This window comes from Tasmannia lanceolata, unplaced genomic scaffold (assembly GCF_043159265.1).
Source record: "Tasmannia lanceolata isolate RefF3 unplaced genomic scaffold, GAP_Taslan_0.1 ptg000015l, whole genome shotgun sequence".
NCBI lineage: Eukaryota > Viridiplantae > Streptophyta > Magnoliopsida > Canellales > Winteraceae > Tasmannia > Tasmannia lanceolata.
This window is the reverse complement of record NW_027518692.1, coordinates 53,754,865-53,777,207: the sequence shown is the minus strand read 5'-3', so window position 1 is coordinate 53,777,207 and position 22,343 is coordinate 53,754,865. Positions and strand designations below refer to the sequence as shown.

At 42.7% G+C, this 22,343-nt stretch overlaps 2 protein-coding genes across 2 annotated transcripts; one reads left to right on the top strand and one right to left on the bottom strand.

Moving 5' to 3' along the window:
• The first annotated feature begins 7,441 nt into the window (after positions 1-7,441).
• On the top strand, positions 7,442-11,508 carry LOC143846037 (WD repeat protein). The gene is made up of 2 exons (XM_077354444.1): positions 7,442-7,887; positions 11,168-11,508. Exons 1-2 carry the CDS (start codon positions 7,549-7,551, stop codon positions 11,378-11,380), a joined length of 552 nt encoding a protein of 183 aa, XP_077210559.1. The 5' UTR covers positions 7,442-7,548; the 3' UTR covers positions 11,381-11,508.
• Positions 11,509-15,090: 3,582 nt separating this feature from the next.
• Positions 15,091-17,691, bottom strand: LOC143846036 (WRKY transcription factor 71-like). Its single transcript, XM_077354443.1, has 3 exons — positions 17,491-17,691; positions 16,954-17,100; positions 15,091-15,591 (listed from the first exon to the last, which is right to left on the bottom strand). The coding sequence occupies exons 1-3, from the start codon at positions 17,652-17,654 to the stop codon at positions 15,363-15,365; spliced, it is 540 nt and encodes a 179-aa protein (XP_077210558.1). The 5' UTR covers positions 17,655-17,691; the 3' UTR covers positions 15,091-15,362.
• Positions 17,692-22,343: the final 4,652 nt, after the last annotated feature.

The following is a 22,343-nucleotide window of genomic DNA, read 5'->3' as shown; positions in this document are numbered from 1 at the left end:
AGAGATCTTACACCCTCCCGTACTTGAAGTGTCTCCGGCCAACTGATGCCCTGTATGCCCTGCGAGAGACCCATGAAGGGATTTGTGGAGAGCATCTTGGGGGCAAGGCCCTCGCCATCAAAGTCCTTCTAAGAGGCCTGTACTGGCCTACACAAAGACAAGATGCTCTGAGCCTTGTGAAGAGGTGTGAGAAGTGTCAGAAATTCTCCCCAGCCGTTCACCAGCCTGCCGTGCCAATGGCCCCGATCATCAGCCCTCTCCCTTTTGCTGTCTGGGAAATGGACATTTTAGGTCCTTTTCCGCCGGCCTCCGGAGGCCGCGAGTTCGTTGTTGTCGCCATCGACTACTTTACTAAGTGGGTAGAAGCTGAACCTCTGGCCAAGATCACCGAGCAGAGCGTCCAGAACTTTTTCTGGAAATCAGTGGTGTGCAGATTCGGGATACCCCGGGTCCTCATAACAGACAATGGCAAGCAGTTCGACTCAAGGAACTTCAGAAAGTTTTGTTCAGATCTGAAGATTGAGCAAAGGTTCACTTCCGTGGCACATCCTCAGACAAATGAACAGACCGAAGTGACAAACAGGACTCTGCTGCAGGGGATAAAGAAAAGACTGGATGATAAGGCCGGACGCTGGGCTGACGAGCTGTACCATGTGCTCTGGGAGTATCGGACTACCCCACGCACTGCAACGAGTGAGTTGCCTTTCAATCTCTCCTTCAGAACAGAGGCTGTGATTCCGGTTGACATCGGCATTCCCTCCCCAAGAATAGTTGACTTCAATGAACAGCTTAATGGGGACGGGCTCCGTGTCAACCTCGACTTGCTTGAGGAAGTCCGTGAGGAGTCACAGATCAGAGCCGCAGCATATAAGCAGAAGGTGTCTAGATACCATGATGCGAAGATCCGACCAAGGGAGTTCCGCACAGGCGACCTAGTTTTGAGGAAAGCGGCTGTCTCCCAGCCAAGAAGGGTGGGCAAACTCTCTCCGACTTGGGAAGGGCCGTACCGAGTCAAAGAGGTCATCCGTCCAGGAAGCTACCGGCTAGAGACACTTGACGAGCAGCTGCTGCCGCACGCCTGGAATTCCAGAAATCTCCGAATATACTATCAATAGTCTTTTCTCTTGCCTTTGAAGGCTTGTAAAGAATCTCTGTAATTAAATTTCAAAGAGAAATAAAGTGGAGTTGTCACTAAACTGTGTCCCTCACTTTTGAGTCACTAATATATGCCAGCTCCTCCAATCAAAGACTCTAAGTGTTTGCAGACTTAGCTCTCAGCCTAAGTGTTTGCAGACTTAGAGAACGGCAGTGGTGCACTCCGGCGCGTCCAATTTGGTGTGGAGATCAGTTCCAACCATGGACCCGCCCTAGTGGAAAACCACCTCAAAGACTCTAAGTGTTTGCAGACTTAGAGAACGGCAGTGGTGCACTCCGGCGCGTCCAATTTGGTGTGGAGATCAGTTCCAACCATGGACCCGCCCTAGTGGAAAACCACCTCAAAGACCTGCCCGGCCTGGCCGTCCACAGCCTTAGCTCTCAGCCTAAGTGTTTGCAGACTTAGAGAACGACAGTGGTGCACTCCGGCGCGTCCAATTTGGTGTGGAGATCAGTTCCAACCATGGACCCGCCCTAGTGGAAAACCACCTCAAAGACTCTAAGTGTTTGCAGACTTAGAGGGCAGAAGTGGTTCACTCCGGCTCGTCCTAATTGGCTTACAGACCAGTTCGGCCAATGACATCCGGACAACCACTCCGGCTCGGCAGAAAGACAAGGAAGCAGCACAGAAGTCATAAGTACAAAAAGCAAGGCAGCCGTACAGACAGTTAGACAAAATTGAATTTGTATTCATATTACAAAAGTGCCCTTTTTGCCGAGCTAGCTTACAATGAATGAGCCTCATGGGCCATTACAAAAAATACACAACCAAAAAGAAAGATAGGAGCAAGAGGGCTGCCACTTAGGCCTCCTCATCGACCACCTCCTCGGTGACGGCCTCTGAAGTAGGGACTACAACCTGGCCGGCCTCAGTGGTTGGGGCGGTGACCTCGGAAGCCAGAATGACTTCCTGTTTCACCTCGATGGGTTGGGAGGAGTCCGGTTCGTCTTCTTCCTCCTCGTCCTCCTCCTCCTCCGGAGGTGCATACGGGACGGCCAGTCCGTCGAGGGAAATGTCGGGGTAAGTCTTCTTCACCTAATCGGAGCAGAAAAGGAACCCCGCCTTATAGGCCTGGAGGCCCAGGTTGAAGAACTGTGTTTCCTTCCTCTTCTCAGTTTCCTTCACGGCCTCCCTCACTGCTGCTTTCACGGCCGCCTTGATAGCCGCCTTCTCCCTCTGACCGGCTCTCTCCTCCGCATTCAGGAGATCCTGCACGGCCTGGTTTTTTACCCTCTGCAGCTCGTCCTTCAAGCTGTTGAATTCGGCCTCTTTGATCTGGACGGCTTCGATAAGCCTGTCCTTCTCCTTCTGGAGCTGGCTCTTCTCGGACTCTATCTGTGTGAGCGTCTCAGAGAAGAGATAACGCTTCTTGGCCATGTCCCTTGAGTACACCTGGAGTTGATAGAGGGCGGAGGTGATTGCCGCTTCGCAGGTCTCCGGCGCCTCATTCTCGACGTCCCGCCGGTCGCGCGGGAGGACGCCCTGGTACACCACTTCCATGGCCACCCGGCTATCCCCCAGGCCGGTGTCCGTTTTCTGCACCGCCTAGTTCGGGCGGAAGACGTTGTCGCCTCTTGCCGCCGTGGCGACAGGGATGCCCAGAACCGGCCTGCTGTGTTGGGGCTCTGTCACCCCTGCAGACCCGGAGCTCTGTCCGGCGATATTTGTTCGGCTCGACTTGACGGAAAGCTTATGCGTCGCCCGGCTGCTTTTGAGAGGCTCGGCCAGTGCGGCCATTGCCGGAGTTGACTCCGACACCTTTCTTTTCTTGCCCTTGGTTTGGGGCTGCTCCTGCGTTGGGGACGCTTGGGAGGTCTGCCTGATCTTGTCCAGCATGGACATCTGCTTCACCATTTCTGAACGCGAGAACAGAACACAGTTAGAACTATAAAAAAAAAGAAAAAAAAAGGAACAGTTCAAAAAATAAAAGCTGGCCTAAAGAGTCTACGTACGTGCCGGCGTCGCACGACTGATCCCGAGCGCTACCAGGACGGCCTCCTCGGAGAACTCCGAGCAGTTTATTTGACCACACTTCAGCTCTTCTTTGATCAGAGCGAAGGTCATGTGGTCGTAACCCTCAAGGGCTGGCTTCTGACTAAGGTTATGGGTGTCCGGCGTTCTCCATTCCAACGAGAACGGCCAGTGGGAGCCCGGCTCGGTGTCCCTAGCGTAGAAAAACCTGTTCTTCCATGTGTGAATGGAAGTAGGTATGCCAGTGATCATTTTCACTTCGGGCCGTTGGCTGATGTAGATCCAACCGCCGTCCTTGTGCCTCTTCAGGTGCGCACACATCCTGAAGACGGGCATGGTGGGGTTCCTACGGAGACGAACTCCCAAAAGGTAAAGGAAGCCGACCAGCGTCCTCCAAGAGTTCGGCACGACCTGTGTAACCGCCAGCCCGTAGTACTTCAGCACATCGACAAAAAATGGATGCAAGGGAAGCCTGAGCCCGGCCCGTAAGGCTTCTTCGTATAGGCAGAGATCTGCACTATCGTTGCTGGCCCGGTCCCCTTCAACGGCCGCCCTCAAAGTGTACCTATCAGGGATACAGTATTTGTCTCTGACGGCCTGAAGTTTGCCCAGCCCTAGACGGTTCACCTCGCGCAGGGCCCCGATGTTGTACTGGGGATTGGCCTCCATCCGTGCCTCCGCTATCACCTCGACGGGCGCGCGCGACAAGCGAGGAACTACCGCCTCAACGTCTTCTTTGTCGCCGCTGGTTTCTACCAGGTGCGGTCCGTCCCCACGGACCGGGATTGTGTCTAAGTCCACAATCACTTCCTCCCCGCTCTCCTCGTCTACAATTATTATCTCTTCGTCCTCAACACCGGCCTCCGTAGGAGAGGCCGGCCTCGTCCTCTCCGACGCCCCGGACCCCGTACTACTGGTCGAACCGGGCTCCTCTGAGCCAGAGTCCGACTCCGAACTAGCGCTAGACATTAAAAGGGGAGAAAAAGAAAAGCTAAAAGAAATTACCGAACTGAAGTGTTGACCGAAGATCTCCGGGCTCACTGATCCGAAGCGGGCAGAAATATGAATAGCCGAGCAGAAGAGGAGGAGAGTAAAATGTGAAAAGTGAAAAATGAGGAGTAAAACTCCGGTATATATAGGCTGGGAAGAGCGGGAAAAATCCCGCCCTTTTCCCACCAGCCGGAGTGCGCCACGTCACTTACCGCATTAAATGCGCCGTCCGCATTAAATGCGAGGCACAAGTTCCAAAGTGATTAGGCGACAAAAGACCTGCCCGGCCTGGCCGTCCAGAGCCTAAGCCGGACAGGATATGGCGCAATCGCTAAGCGACAAAAGACCTGCCCGGCCTGCCCGTCCAGCGCCTTAGCCGGACAGGATATGACGCAATCGCTAGACGCCAAAAGACCTGCCCGGCCTGGCCGTCCAGCGCCTTAGCCGGACAGGATATGGCGCAATCGCTAGACGCCAAAAGACCTGCCCGGCCTGGCCGTCCAAGGCCTAAGCCGGACAGGATATGGCGCAATCGCTAAGCGACAAAAGACCTGCCCGGCCTGCCCGTCCAGCGCCTTAGCCGGACAGGATATGGCGCAATCGCTAGACGCCAAAAGACCTGCTCGGCCTGGCCGTCCACAGCCTAAGCCGGACAGGATATGACGCAATCGCTAGGCGACAAAGGATCTGACCGGCCTAGCCGTGACGCCCAGGAGGTTTGGCCGGCCAGACTTCTGGTCCAAATTTTGGCCGGACTGGATAGCCCAGAGGCTCCTGTCCGGCCGTGCTCCTTCAGGCCAAGCTTCAAGGCCGGACCAGGCTGCCCGGAGGCCCCTGTCCGGCCGCGGTTTCTTCTGGCCCAGTCTGAGGCCGGCCCCAGCTGCCCAGAGGCCTTAAGGCCGGCCGGATGCTGTTTTAACCCTCTTTTTGCTTCCCCTAGCCACTGTCACGACTCGGAGAACCAGGGGGCAACTGATGGGGTCCAAAATCTGCAACCAATCGGCTGTTGACACGTGGCCCTCACAGGGACCACTGCAAAGCCAACACCTGTCCCTGCTAGGTATGACACCTGGACCAATCGGGTTTTTCTACCTGCTCCTCCTAGGCATGAAACCTGGTCCATACAGGGGCTACCACCTGTCCTGGACAGGTGGCTGAGGATCACTATAAATAGCCCTCATTTGTGCTAAAGTGAGGGATCTGAGATCAAAACCCTAAGCTTTTTGCTCTGACATTGCTCTGCACTCCTGCTCATACTGACTTGAGTGTCGAAGCGCCCGTCCGGAGCACCACTCCGGGTTGGTCTTCTGACCCTTTGTATCCTTGTCTATGCTTGTGCAGCGCAGGACTCCATTAGCCCTTCAGCTGTGGCTTGCCAGATCAGCCCTTCCGGCCCTACCATAACCTGTTACCAATTTTAGACCTAACAACCACCATTTGAGGACGGAAGTTACATGTCTAATTCCGCCCCCATGATTTCATGTATTCACTCTCTTTTTTTGGAACCAAATGCAGGAATCAGGCAGAATTGCAATCCAGATCCCAATTCCAGCACTTGATTCCGACAATCCAAATTCACCTTGGTTGGAATCAAGCATCGGAATCGAGATCATATTCTGATTCCTAATTTGATTCTACCTCAAACAGAACGAGGAAAAAAATTAATTCGAAAAAATTTAACAAAAATTCCAATTCGACGTGGGTGGAATCACAATACCATCACTTGGGTCGGGCAAGACATACTGGCTAGTGGCTGCCCAGTTATCTATGATTTTTCCGGGTCTCTGGGGCAGTCTAAGTTGAGTTATACCCAACTCGATGTAGTGGGTTGCTTCTTACTACTGATTTGTGGGACGAACCCCCACTTGGTGGTACAGTCAGGCCTTTTATAATGGGTGGACTCGGTCGATGATGATTGGAAGTTGGCTTGCATATGTGTTGAAGAGACAGAACAAGAACGAGCAATTACAGGATGGTTGGTCAATAACTCCCTAGACCGAAGAGTATAAATACTAGAAGAAAAGATTGCGAAAGGATCCTCAGCATCATCATACAACTTTTATCATTTCATTTTATCTTCGTCTGTAGAGTAGATCTCTTCTTTCTTCTATATTTTATCTATGTTTTTTCCTTCATTTCATAGAGTCTCGGGTGTCTTTTCTATTTGAAAAGCACCTCTACTCGGTACATTTCTAGTTTGAACCTCACACACTTGGGATCACACCGGTCTTAATCCAACGGCCTAGATCACTCCAATCACTCCCCGCGATGATGCGAAGTGTAATGTGCACAAAAAAAGCACTGCTAGCGCCCTACAACCCACGCCGTGCGTTGCACTGGCCAGTGGGTTCACCCTCTGCTAAAACCCATTTGTGTAGCAAATCAAGAGAGGGAAGTGGGAGGGAGTATACTAACCCCTCTCCAACTTTTAAACTTTCTAATGTGAGACTCTGTTGCTCTTCGCACGAGCACTTTTTCACCTCTTTCAAAAGGCACCCATTTTCAAAATAAAGGGAAGTGATATATCCACCCCTTTTTCATTACTTGGGACACCCGGAGTGTACCACAGAGGTGCCAACAACCTCTTAGAAACTCTTACAAAGTTGAGACACCAAATAGCAATTGGATCAAGGTGAGGAGACACCATATAGAGAGAAATTATATGATGAATGAGCGTACAGATGCATGATGGTGGTACCATTACCATCCTTGATATTTGATCCAACAGCAGCTTCTAAAAAAAGTGAGCTGCTGTTGATCAAGTATCAAGGGCGGTGCGGCTATAAGTCTATAACATATCTATCTCATTATACAAATACGGCCCGCTCAATCATCACATAAAATCTCCCATTTAGAAACTCATTTTCATGGAAAATTATATAAATAGTACTTTTAAACATTAATCTTGATTGGTAAGCTGGGGATTAACCTCGACTTCAAGGTTGAAAACCAAAGTCTTAACTAATTAACGATTTAAGCTAAGGCTCGACCCTTAATTTTTTCCCCTAGACATATTTACTTGGCTACTAAGTAGGCACACGAATGATCTGGCTCCTTATTAATCATTCGAGAAATTATATGATGGGTGGCCGTACAAACCCATATTTTTTAAAAAGTACATACGGCCCACTCCAAAGGATGATCCAAACCGTCCATTTGTCGGGCCACAAATGGGCACCCATCACATAATTTTTCCATATAAGAACCTATTTAAATCGGTCCGAGCTTAAGCGAATGGTCTGGATGAATCAAAGACGATGGATTTTGTATAGAGTGAAATTACAGAAGTAGCCTCGAATCAATTGTCCCTAGATTCCGTTTGTTTGTCAACGTTAATAACAAACGAAGAAACAAACAAGGGAAAACCCTAGAGAGACAGAGAAGAAGAAGAAACAAACAAACCCTAGAGAGATAGAGAAGAAGAAGAAGAAATGGAGAAAGAGATCGAGGAAGAGACGAGCAATGACCAATCTCCCAAACCAAACCCTAGCCCTAACCGTAAATCCGTGAAGACCAAAGTTCCAGAGGTGGAGATCCACCTCTTCCGCAGAGGAAAAGGACCGATTGAGGTGTTCAAATCTCCTCTAGGAGGATGGGATCAAGATCAGTTAGAAGTTCTCGATATTCTCGAAAATTACGGTTTCAAATCCCTCTTCGCCTTTAATCCTTCCTCTGGAAGAGGCGTTCCCATCCGTTTTAACCCTAAAAATGGAAAATCCTTACTACCTTACACCGATGGATCCGTGATTTTCATTGACGGAGAGCCCAAGGTATTGATTTTCTCTTTATCTTTATATGTCTATTTTATTCTCCGATTAGAATTCTGATTTGGCCTCTTTCTTTCTTTTTCTTGATTTCTTCCTTTTGTTGTTCGTCTTCCTCTGAAAATAATTCGATGTATGGTGGATAATTTGTTTGGGAAAGGGAAATGATATCAGCACTACCTTTTTTTTAATAATTGTACACAAACCCAGCTTGTCTTTTTTTTTTTAAATTGGCTTGTGAGTGCTTTTTGGGAACTGTAATAACCTTCTGACAGCTATTTAAATAAGAAAAGACAAGTTAGGTTAGTGCAAATATCAAATCATGGTTGTGCTGATATCAGTTCCCTTTGCGAAAATAGATTATGGTTACTGATATTGGTACTGCCATATTTTAATAATTGAACAAACTTAGCTTGTCTTTTCGTTTTGAATTGCCTTATGAGAGCTTTTTGGTTACTGACAGCTATTTAAATAATAAAAAGACAAGATGAGTTAGTGTAATTATCAAAACACGCTAGTTCCAATATCAGTAGCCTATATTTTACTCTTGTAAAATCTGTTGGGAATCTTTTTTCTTTATTTATTTTATTTTGGGAGATTATTTTTAGCTGTTTATTTATGTGGTTCTGCTGCTGTTACATTCTTGGAAAAAAGCATGGTTTGAGGAGGAATGATAGATGCAAGGGCCCTCTCTTTGCAAGGGCCAGAGAACGGCCCTTGAATAGATCCACATCATTTTAAAAGTCAGTTGAGAAACTGGATTCAGTTGCACTTAATGATGTGGATCTATTCAAGAGCTCTTCTTTAGCCCTTGAATAAAGAGGGCCCTTGCATCTATCATTCCTCTGGTTTGAGATATTATTATTAGGTGAATGCATAATACTGGGTTTCGATGTAAATTTTTTGGTAAGAGTGAAGCTTCAAATTTGGACAATGACTTGAAATTGTTTGGAAACCTAGAAATATCCAATGTTGCTGCATATAAATATTTATTATACGCACATTGTTAACATGATCAAATGCAGGATGCTGTAAATTAGAGTCAGAGATTTGGGTTTATTTATAAAACACAGTTTCAGAAGTAGGCTTTTGTGTGCATTTCATGATGTTACTTATGTGGGAATTGGTCGCGATCATTATCTGATGCAAAAAGGGATCTCTTAAAGAGGATTTCACTGTGCTTCTTGGAGTGGCTTCTTTTAAAGAGAGCAGGGTAACAGACTAACTACATAGATCTAAAGGAAAAATGGATTGGAACATAAGTCTGGGAGGAACTTTTTCGGTTGGGAAATAAATATTGTTGCTTCTCTCGTTGATAGAATCAAATCCACATATACTAAAAAGCAGGGTAAGGACACGAATCTGGAAATAGACACCCGTTGGGTCTTTCACAATTAAATAGTTTTTTTCAAAAGTTTGGTCCTTTCAGCTTCTCCTTCCCCTCCTAGATTAGTTTGGGGTACCCTGTCTTTGTTGCGAGTAAATGCTTTATGCAGGTCTTCCTGTCTTAATAAAAATCTCACCGTAGATCATTTGCAACTTCTTTGTAAAATTATTGTTAGCCATTGAACTTTGGCTTGCGAATGCCGAGTTTGTTGATAATTTGTTGACTCGTTGCGATTACACGTAATCTCTGGTATTTTGTGTTTGACCTTTTTGGAGTTTGTTAGGGACTCCGGGTCTCCCTGGTCACAGTCACGACCTTGTAGAGTCTTGGTGTTTTGTCCCATTGCATCACCGATTTAAGGTTTTATGGAGTCTTTTCTTTGCTTCCATCCTATGGCTGAATGGCTGATCCGGAAGCTAAGAAATCAGAGATTATTTAATGGTATATTTAAGGGCGCAAATTTTTTTGCCGGGTGTCCAATAGTCTTCGATCCTTCCTTTAGAGAAATATCCATCACATCTTTCTCTATATCTTAGAAGGAAATCAAGTTTGGCAGTAGTGGCACTGAGGGCCCTCAGCCAAGATGGGAATTTCCTCCAGGGAAGCTGAAATTGAACTTTGACGGATCGAGTTTTGACGACCCTGGACTAGCTTGTATTAGAGGTCTGTTGAGTACTACAGATAGATGTCTAGTTTGGGCTTACTCAGGTCCGATTGGTATAATAGGTGTTGTCGAAGCGGAGACTTCTGCATGGCATTAGGCTATTGGATTAGTTACAAATGGATCATCTTGTTATTGAGGGAGACTCCCACAATGTGATTAGATTGGCTGAGAGATTATATTAGACATCCTTGTAGACTAGCGAACACTATTGAGGAGATCCAGGATACGCTGGGGGCCACCGTCTAGAGTTCAGGCATGTCTTAATAAGACAATTTATCCGAGATAGCAAGAGTTCTTAGAAGAAAATTTAATTATAACAAAGAGTTGGAAGATAATTTAATTTTAACAAAGTGTTATGCGCTTGCTTGATTTAGCTATTAGACTGATGGAATGTGATGTCAATACAATGGGTGAGTTTCTTTTGGTAGCTATTTTCATTTTAGCCTCAATAACAGGTCAGGATGGGAGGGGTACACACTTTGGTGTTTGCATTTATGGTTTCCATTCACATTCGATCTGCAGTAAGCAAGAAATTGATTTCATTTCTTGGAGATGGTGCATAGGAGTTTTGAAAGCCTTTTTAGGGCAGCCTGAGTTTATCATGTTGTATGCTTCAATCCTCAATATAGAGGAAAATGTCCTTCCATTAGTGATGAATGTTCCGGTTTTTGGAATGAATTAGACTGATTTCTCATAAGAAGTTGTTTGGGAGTTATGTGCTTCTCCTTTGGTTTGGGAATTATGTCCTTCTCCTTTCAGCTTCTCCTTTGGAATGAATTAGACTAATTCCCAAGCAAGAAATTGATTTTTGTTTGGAATGAATTAGCCAAAGCAAATCCTCGTCGACTCGGTGCTGCAGGGCTGAGTACTCGGTCGATGCAGTCATAACTCAGGAGTAATTTTGATTGACTTGGCAGTGCAAAACGTGGACTCGGACAAGAACTCCATAGGTAAAAGGGACTCGGCTAGGGTCAGTGGCCTGGCGTCCAAAGGCATGAATCACTGAATTTAGAATTATCCTTCCTATTTTTACCAACTGCCTTATTTTGAATTCCTTATTCTTTTAGCCATCAAGTAAAAATCAGTTTTTACAAATTTCTTTTACTAAGTTCTAAATGCAGTTATCTTGATAATATATTGAACTGGTAAGCACTCATTGTCCTTCTTGAAAAGACCCCATCTGATCAAAGTATTATGTGAATTGATCTCTGTTTTTCTCATTATGTTGATTGCAGGACTCCTTGGTAAAGCCTATATCAAAGATCTTGCTTGGTATAGCTGTATCAACCCTTCTATTGACATTGTTTCTGAGGGAAACTCCAGAATGGATCAAGAAGTCGAACTTCTTAGGTGGAACCTTCCCTCCTTGGGTACTTGCCTGTATGGTTATAGTTTTCATTCGCCTAAGGAAGAGAACTAGGGATATTTTGAAAAAGTATGGATGGTAAATAGATGTCATGTCTAATTTAAAGAACTTGCTGAAATTTTTATACGTTATTATTGTCGTGGAAGTTTTTGGCTTCAATGATTATTGATAATTGCAGCAGCAGAATTTAATGCTTTCTATAGCCGGAAATGGGCTGCCTTCCCTCGTAAAGAGAAGAAAATCTGTCAGGTGAGTTGTGGATTTCACAAGGAAATGATATCAGCACAGCCACACTTTAATAACTGCACAAACGCAGCTTGTCTTTCCTTTTTTAACTGGTTTCCAAGAGCTTTTTGGGAACTGTAATAACCTTTGATAGCTCGTTAAATAATAAAAGACAAGATGGTTCGAGCAATTATCAAAACATGGTTGTGCTGATATCATTTGCCTTCACAAATTTCTACTTCGGTGTTCACTCCTTAGATTTCAGTATTCACAAATTTCTCAACTAAGCTTAACTAAGCCTTTGTTGCAAACTAGTTTGCGACAAAGGCTTAGGGTGTGTTTGGCGTACCGTTTGAAATAGTGTTTAAAACACTGTTTTGCAAAACGGCATTTTGGTTCAAAACGGTGTTTTGCTAAACGGCGTTTTCATGTTTGGTTGGCTAGATCAAAACGACATTTTAAACGGCAAACAGAGGTATTGTGTGTTTGGTTGCAAATGTCTCAAAACAGAGTTTTAGTGGTAAAATGACCAAAAAAGGCATTGTTTGGTAGGCCTCATTGTAACTCAACTACTCTCTCATTAGGCCCAATATTAAAAGGTTATTAGGATCTCATTCAAACACTATTAAAATTAAACGTCATTGCCAAAAAAATAAATGGCTATACCTTTGGGGTTCTTCTCTTTCTTCTTCTCAACAGCCGGATTTGCCGGATTTGACGGACGAGTGGAGGTGCTAAGACAGTGAGGCGTGAGAGGGTTTGCAATTTTGCAAAGTAGATAAAGAAAGTAAGAAACTAGGATTTCTTTTAATTCTTTTGTCTTTAGAAAATCAAAATTAAGAGATCATATAATGATATTAGCAGCCCCTTGTTTTGAATTAAATATTAACAATTTAACAAATTTATGTTATCAAGAATGATATTAACACCCCCACTTTTTTGGTATTTGACGTAACGCATAAAATCGCGCGCATATACGTAAAAATGGGTTTTGGTGAGGGCAAACATGTAAAAACCCACAGCCCAAAAACTCTGTTCAAAACAGCGTTTTGCAAATGGACTTACCCCCCTCCGTTTGCAAAACACCGTTTTGAAGGTTCAAAACGGTGTTTCAAACGGTGGCTGCGCACCCAAAACGGTGTTTCAAACGCCAAACGGTGTTTTAAACGGTACGCCAAACACGCACTTAGTTGAGTTGAGTTGAGTTCACTCTTTAGATTTCCAGTTTCTTTCAGATCGATTACACGAAATCTGAATTGTTTTTTGTAGTTTGGGACGGATTGTGACTTGTTTGAGCTAGGCATCTATGTTTGTGGTCTATTGAACACAAATTCCAGTTTTTATCTTACAGGATACCAAGGTCCGTTTTTGCTCAAAATGTGTGAACTTCCAGCCTCTTCCAAATCAAATTTTCTGGTAGAATAGAGGATCTGATCAAATGGTTGCATTTTATAAAGCCCTTTTGAACTCATTGGAGTTTGATTGGAGATCCCAAATGAAGATTGGTCTATCACTTCCTATTCCCTGTTCAAGTTTCTCAATTTCATTTTCTTTCAAATCATATTATTTTTTATACAATGATTCCTTCCCCTGCAGGCTTGCAATATCAGCTATTTTTGAGATAATTCTTTTTGTAAGCTTAGAACAGCATTTCTCCCAATTTTAGATCTTAACATTGCGTGATTAGTTTGGAACAGGACTTAATCCGTGTGATGCGTCAAGGATTAGTCTTCCCATATCCCATTCATCCCCGCTAACAATGGCAGGCAATTCCGCAAAGGGAAATGATATATTCACTCCTTTCCTTCCCCGGGCCACCCCTTCTAGTGGATAAAACTATAAAAGTAGTCAATAATATACTGGAGGGAGCTGGCCCGGGGAGGAATTTATTACTTCTCTTCTGGAAATACCTCTAGAGCAAAGCTCTTCCTCAATTCTACCCTTATTGCAGCCATTATTAACACCACATACCCTATCCACTCCTAACCTCTTTTTAAATTTAAAAAGACCCTCAGGTCCTTGGACTAATGGGCTAGGGTCATGGGTATTGTGGGTCTCCATCAGTTCCTAATGTGGGTTGTCTTACCTGGGCCAACACCCACATTCGGTCAAAACTTTGTAAAATTGGCCAAGCTTTCTAAAACTCACTTTGTTATTCTCCCTTATCACAAAATCCTTCAAATCTCTCCCATTTAATCTTATGGTCTCTTTTTACAACTTATAGTAGTAATTGGACTAAGACTCTTAACCAACTTCCATGAGCATTAATTCATAGGAATTCAAAATAAGGATAGAACTTGTTTTGGACGTCCACTCATACGTAGACGTAGAGGAAGTTTCCTCTTTTTCAAAACCGACAACTATATGTCAACCTCATGTCCAACTACCAGTAGACTGAAGTTCTAGTCATTTTAAAATAGAGTAGAATCTCTATCTTTTCTAAAACTTCGAAAATGCAAATGAGGTCTAGTAAAGGGTATTAAGAGGGTTATACTCTAACCTTCCTACTTATAATCAATCCTTAATCCAAATTATTCATTAATATTTTTTTAAACACCATAGGTGTTACACATTTTAGATCCGCAAAGAACTGGAATATCATCTTTCTGCCTCTTAGGATCTGTAAATCCATGGGCTTGATATTCCTACAATGCTACTTAAGGACAAACATGTGTTACGTAAGCACATCACACATTCCTTTTAATACTACCCAATAAGATGCTATGAATTTCATTTATAAATTAAGGTTAAATACAAGAATTACTAGATTTTAGAGCATACACTCTAACAATCTCCCACTCACACTCAAAACCAGTTATGCATGTATCTCAGACTTTATTCCTATGAGTATTTCTCAAACGCCTTCTGCGTGAGGGACTTTTTCAGGAGATTCGCCACGTTATCCACTAAATCAATTTTCGTATGACTAAGGTTAGGCTTGTGGCTAAGGTTTTCCAATAGTCCTCAAAAAGATGTTTTAGCTTGCCGACCTTAAGCAGCCTAATTCTCTCTATGCAAGGACATACATGAAAACTTTTATTCCCCGCCGACCCATGCGATCAAGTTAATTAATTCCAAAAGAAAGTTATGAATATTATTAAAACTTAACATGTTTATGATTCAAGCACGCATGCTTTGGTACTACATGTAAAATTAAGATTGTGTCATCAAAGCATAAGCATGTGGTTGAGCAAAATAAGTGCGAGAAGAGATTATTCATAAATGCCTCCGTCCATGGCTATTGATGCTTTGGCAAAAATGATTTCATAGGATTTCATGATCCTCAGATGTTTCCCTTATGTGTGAGAGCAGGGACCAATCCTATATTTATAATAACTCAAAAAGAAATCCTAGAATTCATTCATTATGAACTCTTGTTACTCAAATAAGCCCAATAATCTTATTGAACTTACAACAAGCCCACACATTTTTAACCCATTACCATACCCCTTCCTTCCAACGTGAATACACCATGCTAAGATGCTTCCTCTGAATTACTCTCTACTGTAATCAAACATTCTCTGCAATCCGGTTTTTACAAAAGCCAAAACACGTGCAGGTCTTACATTAAGAACACAAGGGCGTCACTGTAGTTTCACTCCCCATCATATTATTAAGAAATCAAATTTACACCATGCTAAGATGCTTCCTCTGAATTACTCTCTACTGTAATCAAACATTCTCTACAATCCGGTTTTTACAAAAGCCAAAACACGTGCGGGTCTTACATTAAGAACACAAGGGCGTCACTGTAGTTTCACTCCCCATCATATTATTAAGAAATCAAATTTACACACTAGTTTGGTGTATATCTGAGCTGAAACATCTAAGAATGCTATCTACGAGGAGGGGTGAGCAGGCTGAAAAGTACGTGCATTTGGAAACATTAGAGTTGGGTTTGAAGAACCCAAGCTGCTGGAGTCATGTCTTGGAGTGCAGTAGAACACGCAGGGGCTCTCGTGGTTATGCACACCGTCGTACGTTGTAATCACATAGGTCGGGTCATCTCTATCTCTTTGCACTCTCTTCTTCACAGGACACCTTCCATCTGAGCAACGATAGTAATTCCTAATTTCCCCAATATTTAATTAGTCAATAATTTCTTTTTGCTTTGCGAATCGAATATCAATGGAAAAAGGAAAAAAAAAAAAAAAAACTTAACAAGTTGCTAATAGAATTTGTTTAAATCATATTTATTATTGCTGATAAAATTTGTTTACATCACACTTTTTTACTGGTTTTTTATAATTTAGGCCACATGGGAACACTGCAAATAGTATAAATGAGGTAGAATTTGAGAATAAATAGTATAAAAATTATAAAGGGATTTGCTAGTTGGAAAGCCACTTAGAAGCTCATTTTTGCAAGAGAGAACATCCACATGGGCTCACTTCTTAGCAGATTTTGTCTTATTCATTTAATTCATCTGAGGTGTTTGTTCTCTCCTGCAAAAGTGAGCAGTGAAATGGATTGCCTAGCAAATCCCAATTATAAATGGGGATGCAAATTTGAGATCCAATGGGTGAGGATTTTTTTTGGAATAAATGATATAAGGGACTTGCTAGGGTCCATCGCACAAGGCTTTTGCAGCTGGTCCGTCTCACGTCAGACCAGCCACCTTGTGAATGATGACAGTACATACAAAGGGAAAAAGATTGAGCGCGCGAGCTTGTTGCAATAAGCGCCCATGGTTGGTGGAAGCCAGGCGGATTCTTAGTGTAATTTCCAATTGTAATGATTTAGAATTTCAATTACGACTAAAATTTTGCATATATGATACATGCAAGTCAAATATGATTATTTTCAAATAAGGCCCCGCTTCATTCCATGAAAAATGGGGCATGAAACAAATTTAAACTCATCTTTCCACTTAAAAATGGTGTAAAATTTGTTTTACGCCCATTGTATATCAAAAGGACTCAAATTTGGGTTTGATGGAGTCATCTCGAACTAGTGATTCCTGACTCATCAAATAAATAAATAAATAAAATATATATATATATATATATATATATATATATATATATATCTTATATGAGGTCACGCTCACAAAATGTAAGGGGGCCACATTTTTGGGGTGATCGAAACCACTAATTTGAAAGGCCCTTAGATGGATATGGTGCCTACACGATCATCCTAACCCTTACATTTCAACCTCCACAAATGGAAGGGTTAGGATGATCCTATGAAGCAACTTCAACTCGGACACGTTTCATGTTGACTCCAGTAGCTTTAGTACAAGAGTATGATCCAACGAGGCCATTTTGTTTCTTAGTTTGATAACTAAATCAGATTCAGTGAAGAACAACTAGTGTTTCTGAAAATTAAAAGCAACTCTGAAGTAAATCTAGGCAATTGCTAAAACGTTGACTTGAAATTCGTGTATTAAATTGCAGGTCTTTCTGGGATTTTTTTGTGTGGCAAAGTTACCTCGGATTTGGGCTGTTCTTCACCTGCTTCTTCCCATACTTCCTCCACTTAAATCCATCATCCATGACTTCAAGCTCAGATTTTGTTCTAAATGCAATCCTAATTCCATCATCCATCTGAACTCCTCTCTCCTCACTTTCACTATTCCTACATAAAAAGAAAAAATAAATCCAAGTTAGGGGAAAGACAGAATCAATTATTTAAAAAAAAAAAAAAAAACACTCTTAGAGGGCCGTTTGGATATCAATATTTTAAAATCATGGATTTTCTCAAAATCCTGGATGAGAGACGAGAGAAGGAGACCGTCATCGCCCCTCTTTTCGTCGAGCGAGAGAGTAGGAGATCGTCCCGTGTTTCCATGTTTTAGAAATCTCAGGATGGGGGAGAGATTTCTAAAACCTAGATTTCTTACTTAAAATCCAGGATAATGGATCTTAAAATCCAGAAATTTACACCGCTTTCAAACTAAAACCTGGATTCTAAAATTCACATATCCAAACAGCCCCTGAACAATCAAATTTGAAACCCATCACTTGCATGCTACTAATCCCGCCGGAGTCATCATCTACAATCTGAACCGAATTTTCCAAATTTTCCGCGAACCCATCTTCGAAGTTTAGATAGTCCGAGAGGTCGAAGATCGGTTGGTCCGTTCGATACCCCGTAACCCCATAATGACGACTTCTCGACGAGTCGGACATAGTGGCAGCCGTCGGTGTTATAGTGAAGAAAGAGTAGTGTGAGAGCTCTGGCCACTAGAGGTATGCACTATATATACGTGTAATGGAGCACTTTCCTGGAGACTTCTCTGGGTAATGGGATGAAGCTTCTTTGCTGATGTAACGTGTCCCTGCCACACAATGTGACACATGGCCTAAAAAATTCCATCAGCAAGGTGACGTCACGAAGGGTTTGAAATTTTGGCTGACACATAATATTTAAAGGGGAATTGCTTGCGTGTAGATCGCAAAAGGCATCCCAAAAGGCATTTTGCAGCTGGTCTGTCGCACGTCAGACCACCCACCTCATGAATGGAGACAAAAGTTGTTGTCTTAAATAGGAATTTTACTAGCAAATCCCTATTTAAAGAGGGAAAGTGATATTTACGCCCCTTTTGATCACCAGGTACACCTAGTTGTATCAATGACTAAAGGGAGCTAATGTACTTGACATCAGAAGAATCCAGTGGGTTTGATTGCCACGTACACTGGCGCTGAACGTCCTTCGCAGAAGGCATTTTGCGGATGAGTGAGAACAGCCACCTCATGAATGAAGACGAACTCTGCTGAAAATTGAGCCTGGGTGGCTGCAGACCATCCATAAAATGCCTTCTGCGATGGCTGCTAGCAAATCCCTTTTTTTTACATATAATATAATAAAATAGACAGCTGATATTGGCACTACCATATTTTGATAATGGCACTACTCATTTTGTAAATTAGTGCCATTATCAAAATATGGTAGAGCGGATATTGCTTGCCTAAAAATAATATCAAAATTATTTTTGGTAGGTAATAATATCATAATTAGTAGCACGTATTTAGACATGATTGAGTTGTAGGCCCCACATTTATAACTGAGTTGTTTATTTACTTATTTTGTCGGTCCCAGATTATAGAGATTTCTATAATGTTCAATCTCTCTACAGATCGGATGGTTAGATAGATCGGAGATGATTTACGGGGAACAGTCTATTTACATGGCGGATCGGATGGTCAGGATCATCATATGGAGATGATTTACACGGTACAGCCTATTTACATGGTGGATTGGATGGTAAGGATCATCCTATGGAGACGATTTACAGGATACACACTACTTACGTTGCGGCCGGAAAGATGAACACACGGTTTGGATCATCTTTTGGGGCGGGCCCCACTATACTTCTTGAAAAATAATGGACTTCAAGCGCAAACACCATATTAAATCTCACTAATACTACACTGTATGAGTTGTTTTACTCCTCTGTTTAGGCTTTTCTAGCCACCTTAATTAATAACCGATTATAAAATTCCAAGGTAAAGAATTAAGTGTTATGTGGTCGCAGCAGACAAAAGTGGTCCTTTCTTATCATGGGCCCCCAAAAGCACCCTTTTTACCTTTGATAGACGAACAAGAAAAGTCTGCTGACCCTAACATATCTTGAAGATTCAGTAATGGTTTGCGGCCTCGCAGGCTTCAAGGAAATGGCATTGAGCTATGTAAGACTGAATACTTTGTGTTAGGATAATGTTAAGGACAAATAGGTGGCGTGGATGGAAGTTTCATTGAGGAAAAGATGGCCGTGTGAAAATCCTAGTGTAATGTTTTCCTTTTTGTGTGGGTGTGTGTGTAAGAAAAGTTAGGTGTGATTGTGAGGTGGAGAATGGTGTGCTAAGCATATTGCTTATCTATAAATTAAATGGTTTTCTCATGTTGAGGGGATATCTAGAGCCGTTTGACTCTTCTTAATCTAGAAGTCTAGAAATCCATAAGTATTGTTCAAATGAGAGATGATTATTATTTTCTTTAAAAAATGCTGAAAGATGTTTCTGTAAAAAGAATACGATTCAATCGCCCTTATTCCTTCAGTTGCTAAGGGCATGTTTGGCAACTAGGAAAAACTATTCCATATGGAATATTAGTGGGGCCAGTTTAGAGAGAGAGAGAGAGAGAGAGAGAGAGAGAGAGAGAGAGAGCCTTTTAAAGAGGACAAAAACACAATTTGAAGTAGGGTATGCTTTTTCCATTGTTTTTGGGGATTTCTCGTGCTCTCTCCACTATCAATTTGAAGTAGGGTATGCTTTTTCCATTGTTTTTGGGGATTTCTCGTGCTCTCTCCACTATGTCCCTCTCAAGTCCTTCCTCCTCCCTCTTTCTCAGCACCTCTCGTACAATTAGGCCTACGAATATTTCATGGAATAATTTTTCATGGTCGTCAAACATGCCCAAAGAAGTCATACCAAATGCCATTGAGAACAACTTGTTGGTTGGGTGATCCTAGATCCACAAACCCTCATCTAGAGTCCCACTAGGAAAACCTAAACTGTTGATTTGTGTAGATCCTTTATTTCACGCATGAGATGCTCGTCACCATGGAATGAAGACCATACAAGTAGCATCATGAAGTTCTACAAGATCAATGGTCTCGATTGCACGTAATATCCCCATGTGGGACCCAAATTGATCGTTGGCATTGATCACCGCAGTACCTAACAGCCTAGTTATTCTCTTTATTTACTATATGTCAAAGCATACACTTGTATGTGACAAGATCAAAGTACTTTAGTGTCGTTGTCTTTGGCATCCGGAGGAACCACACGGCAACTCCATGAACACCCTAAGACGCTACCGACTTTGTCACTACCCATGTGCAAGTTGACTCCTAGCATTGTATTGAATAAGACTTCATTTTGAAGAATGAAATTTTATTCTATTTTTTAATATTGGCAAACGAATGTTTTGCTCGTTGTTTTTAATAACTCCTTGAAATGATATTTCTAGATTTTTTATATGAGTTTTTATACGGTTCATGTACCTATCGTCATTGGGGAATAATTGGTATTAAAAAGGTGCCTTGTCTCGTTGCTCATGGGAGATGTATGTAAGTGTAAATATGTAAGTACAACATCTTTAGAGGGCATTTCTATGCAAGTTAGAAGATGCGTTCACACCTTAAGGAGTTAGCTTCCCGTGATATACTTTATCCCCTAGGCCCAGCATGCTGTAGGTTGAAGAGCCATGCGAGGACCTCACATGTGCCACGCACCAGAAAAAAAGATTGACCGGTAGCTCGTAGGCGTTCCCTAAAGTTGTCTTGGATTACAAGAATCAAGAATCAGTATTGAAATCAAATTCCAATAACATTCCAATTCTCTTTGGGTAGCAAAAACTGGCATAATATGCAGTGAACTGTACTGTAACTGGCGTGGCGAGACTAGTACTGCTGCACCATGTAGTTATAGAACTTGCCCAGAACTTGCCCAGTAATTCATGGGAAGCTGAATCCCCACTATACTCGTGGAAGACCTCACCCTCGAAGGTACTTGGAAGGATCGTGCTGTCGAAAATACTACGTAGAGAAATGACTTTGGCTAGAACCGTGACTCCCTTCATCATCTAGAAAAAATCTCACACGCACAGGCAAATCCAAACGGATTCAAGCTGTCCCCAAAGACTAGCTATAGCATCTCACTCAGACAACACTTTGTCCTGATGCAAAACTGTGGGTAGTAAAGTCTAATTGGCATATAACATGCAATTGCGATTCCATACACGGAAACATACAATACTGTGGATAGAATTTATGTGTAGACTAACACATTAATACTGTTCAAATAAATTGAAAACATGCACCACTAGCATAAGTAATCATCTAAAAGATGGAAAACTGATCATTAGATCATGTCTACTCACTTGTGGTATTTGTTTAAATTTGTTTCCCACAAATAAGCTCCTCTTGATCATTGTGTAGCATCACCTATAGTTCATATTAATTGTAAATTAACACTTTGAAACATTAACTCGGTCCTTTGGGGCAAATCCGTACCTTCAACATTGCTCGAAAAGTTATTCCCGAATTTGACCCCAAATATCGGACGTCTGAACATCACCTTCGAGCGTCCGAAGAGCCCCTTCGGATGTCCGTTTCGGGCATCCGAGTATCGCGAGTTGGGTTTTCCAAAACCTGCCAGATTGCTGTTTTTCGTTGGTTTTCACCCGAAAACCCTTCTTTTGCCTCGTTTTATGTGCATTAGACAATCTTAATAATCCTCCTTTTAATTTTCTTATTTGATTAGGGCATAAAATGCGAAAATGCAAAGATCCTCAGCAAACCAATTCCCACAATCCTAATCCATGATTCTTCACTCGAAGTGCACAAGATTTGCACTGAATGTTCTATGTATGTTGTTCCTCAAGGTGGCAAATGGGTCGTGCTGGTCCGCGGCCGGGCGAGGCACCGCACGGCACAGATAGCTACAGACCTACAGTGACGTGTGCCGTGTCGGGCTTGGTAGGGCGGCCCCGCGGCCCGGCATGGCACGACCTGTTTGCCAAGGCACGGCACGGCGCGTGAGCCCGGATGCCCCCTTTAAAAAATGTGTTTTAAAAAAAAAATCCGAGAATACCCCCCAAAAGGTGTTTCAAACGGCTAGTTTGGGGGGTATTCTCGTCCAAACTTATATATTTCATAAAATCTCGAAAATACCCCCTCCAACAATTTTATTACAAGGTTATTTTAGTACTTATATTTCTCATCCCTTTGACACATGGCACAAGTTTATTGCATAGTTTTTTTTTATCCAAAAGTGATCAGTATTTTCCTATAGCAACCTTATTAAATTTTTTTATAAAGATGGGAGGTCTCAAAGAAAAATTTATTCAAAATTAAGGTATTCATTATGAGTTGG

What these genes read in the sequence shown, in the direction of transcription:
- LOC143846037 (XM_077354444.1), top strand. Translation starts at nt 7,549, where the DNA reads ATGGAGAAAGAGATCGAGGAAGAGACGAGCAATGACCAATCTCCCAAA. An exon ending in TCATTGACGGAGAGCCCAAG is followed by an intron (nt 7,888 to 11,167) that starts GTATTGATTTTC and finishes TGTTGATTGCAG; the next exon opens with GACTCCTTGGTAAAGCCTAT.
- LOC143846036 (XM_077354443.1), bottom strand. Translation starts at nt 17,654, where the DNA reads ATGTCCGACTCGTCGAGAAGTCGTCATTATGGGGTTACGGGGTATCGA. An exon ending in TCCGGCGGGATTAGTAGCAT is followed by an intron (nt 17,101 to 17,490) that starts GCAAGTGATGGG and finishes CTTTTTATGTAG; the next exon opens with GAATAGTGAAAGTGAGGAGA. An exon ending in AAGAACAGCCCAAATCCGAG is followed by an intron (nt 15,592 to 16,953) that starts GTAACTTTGCCA and finishes TGGGGAAATTAG; the next exon opens with GAATTACTATCGTTGCTCAG.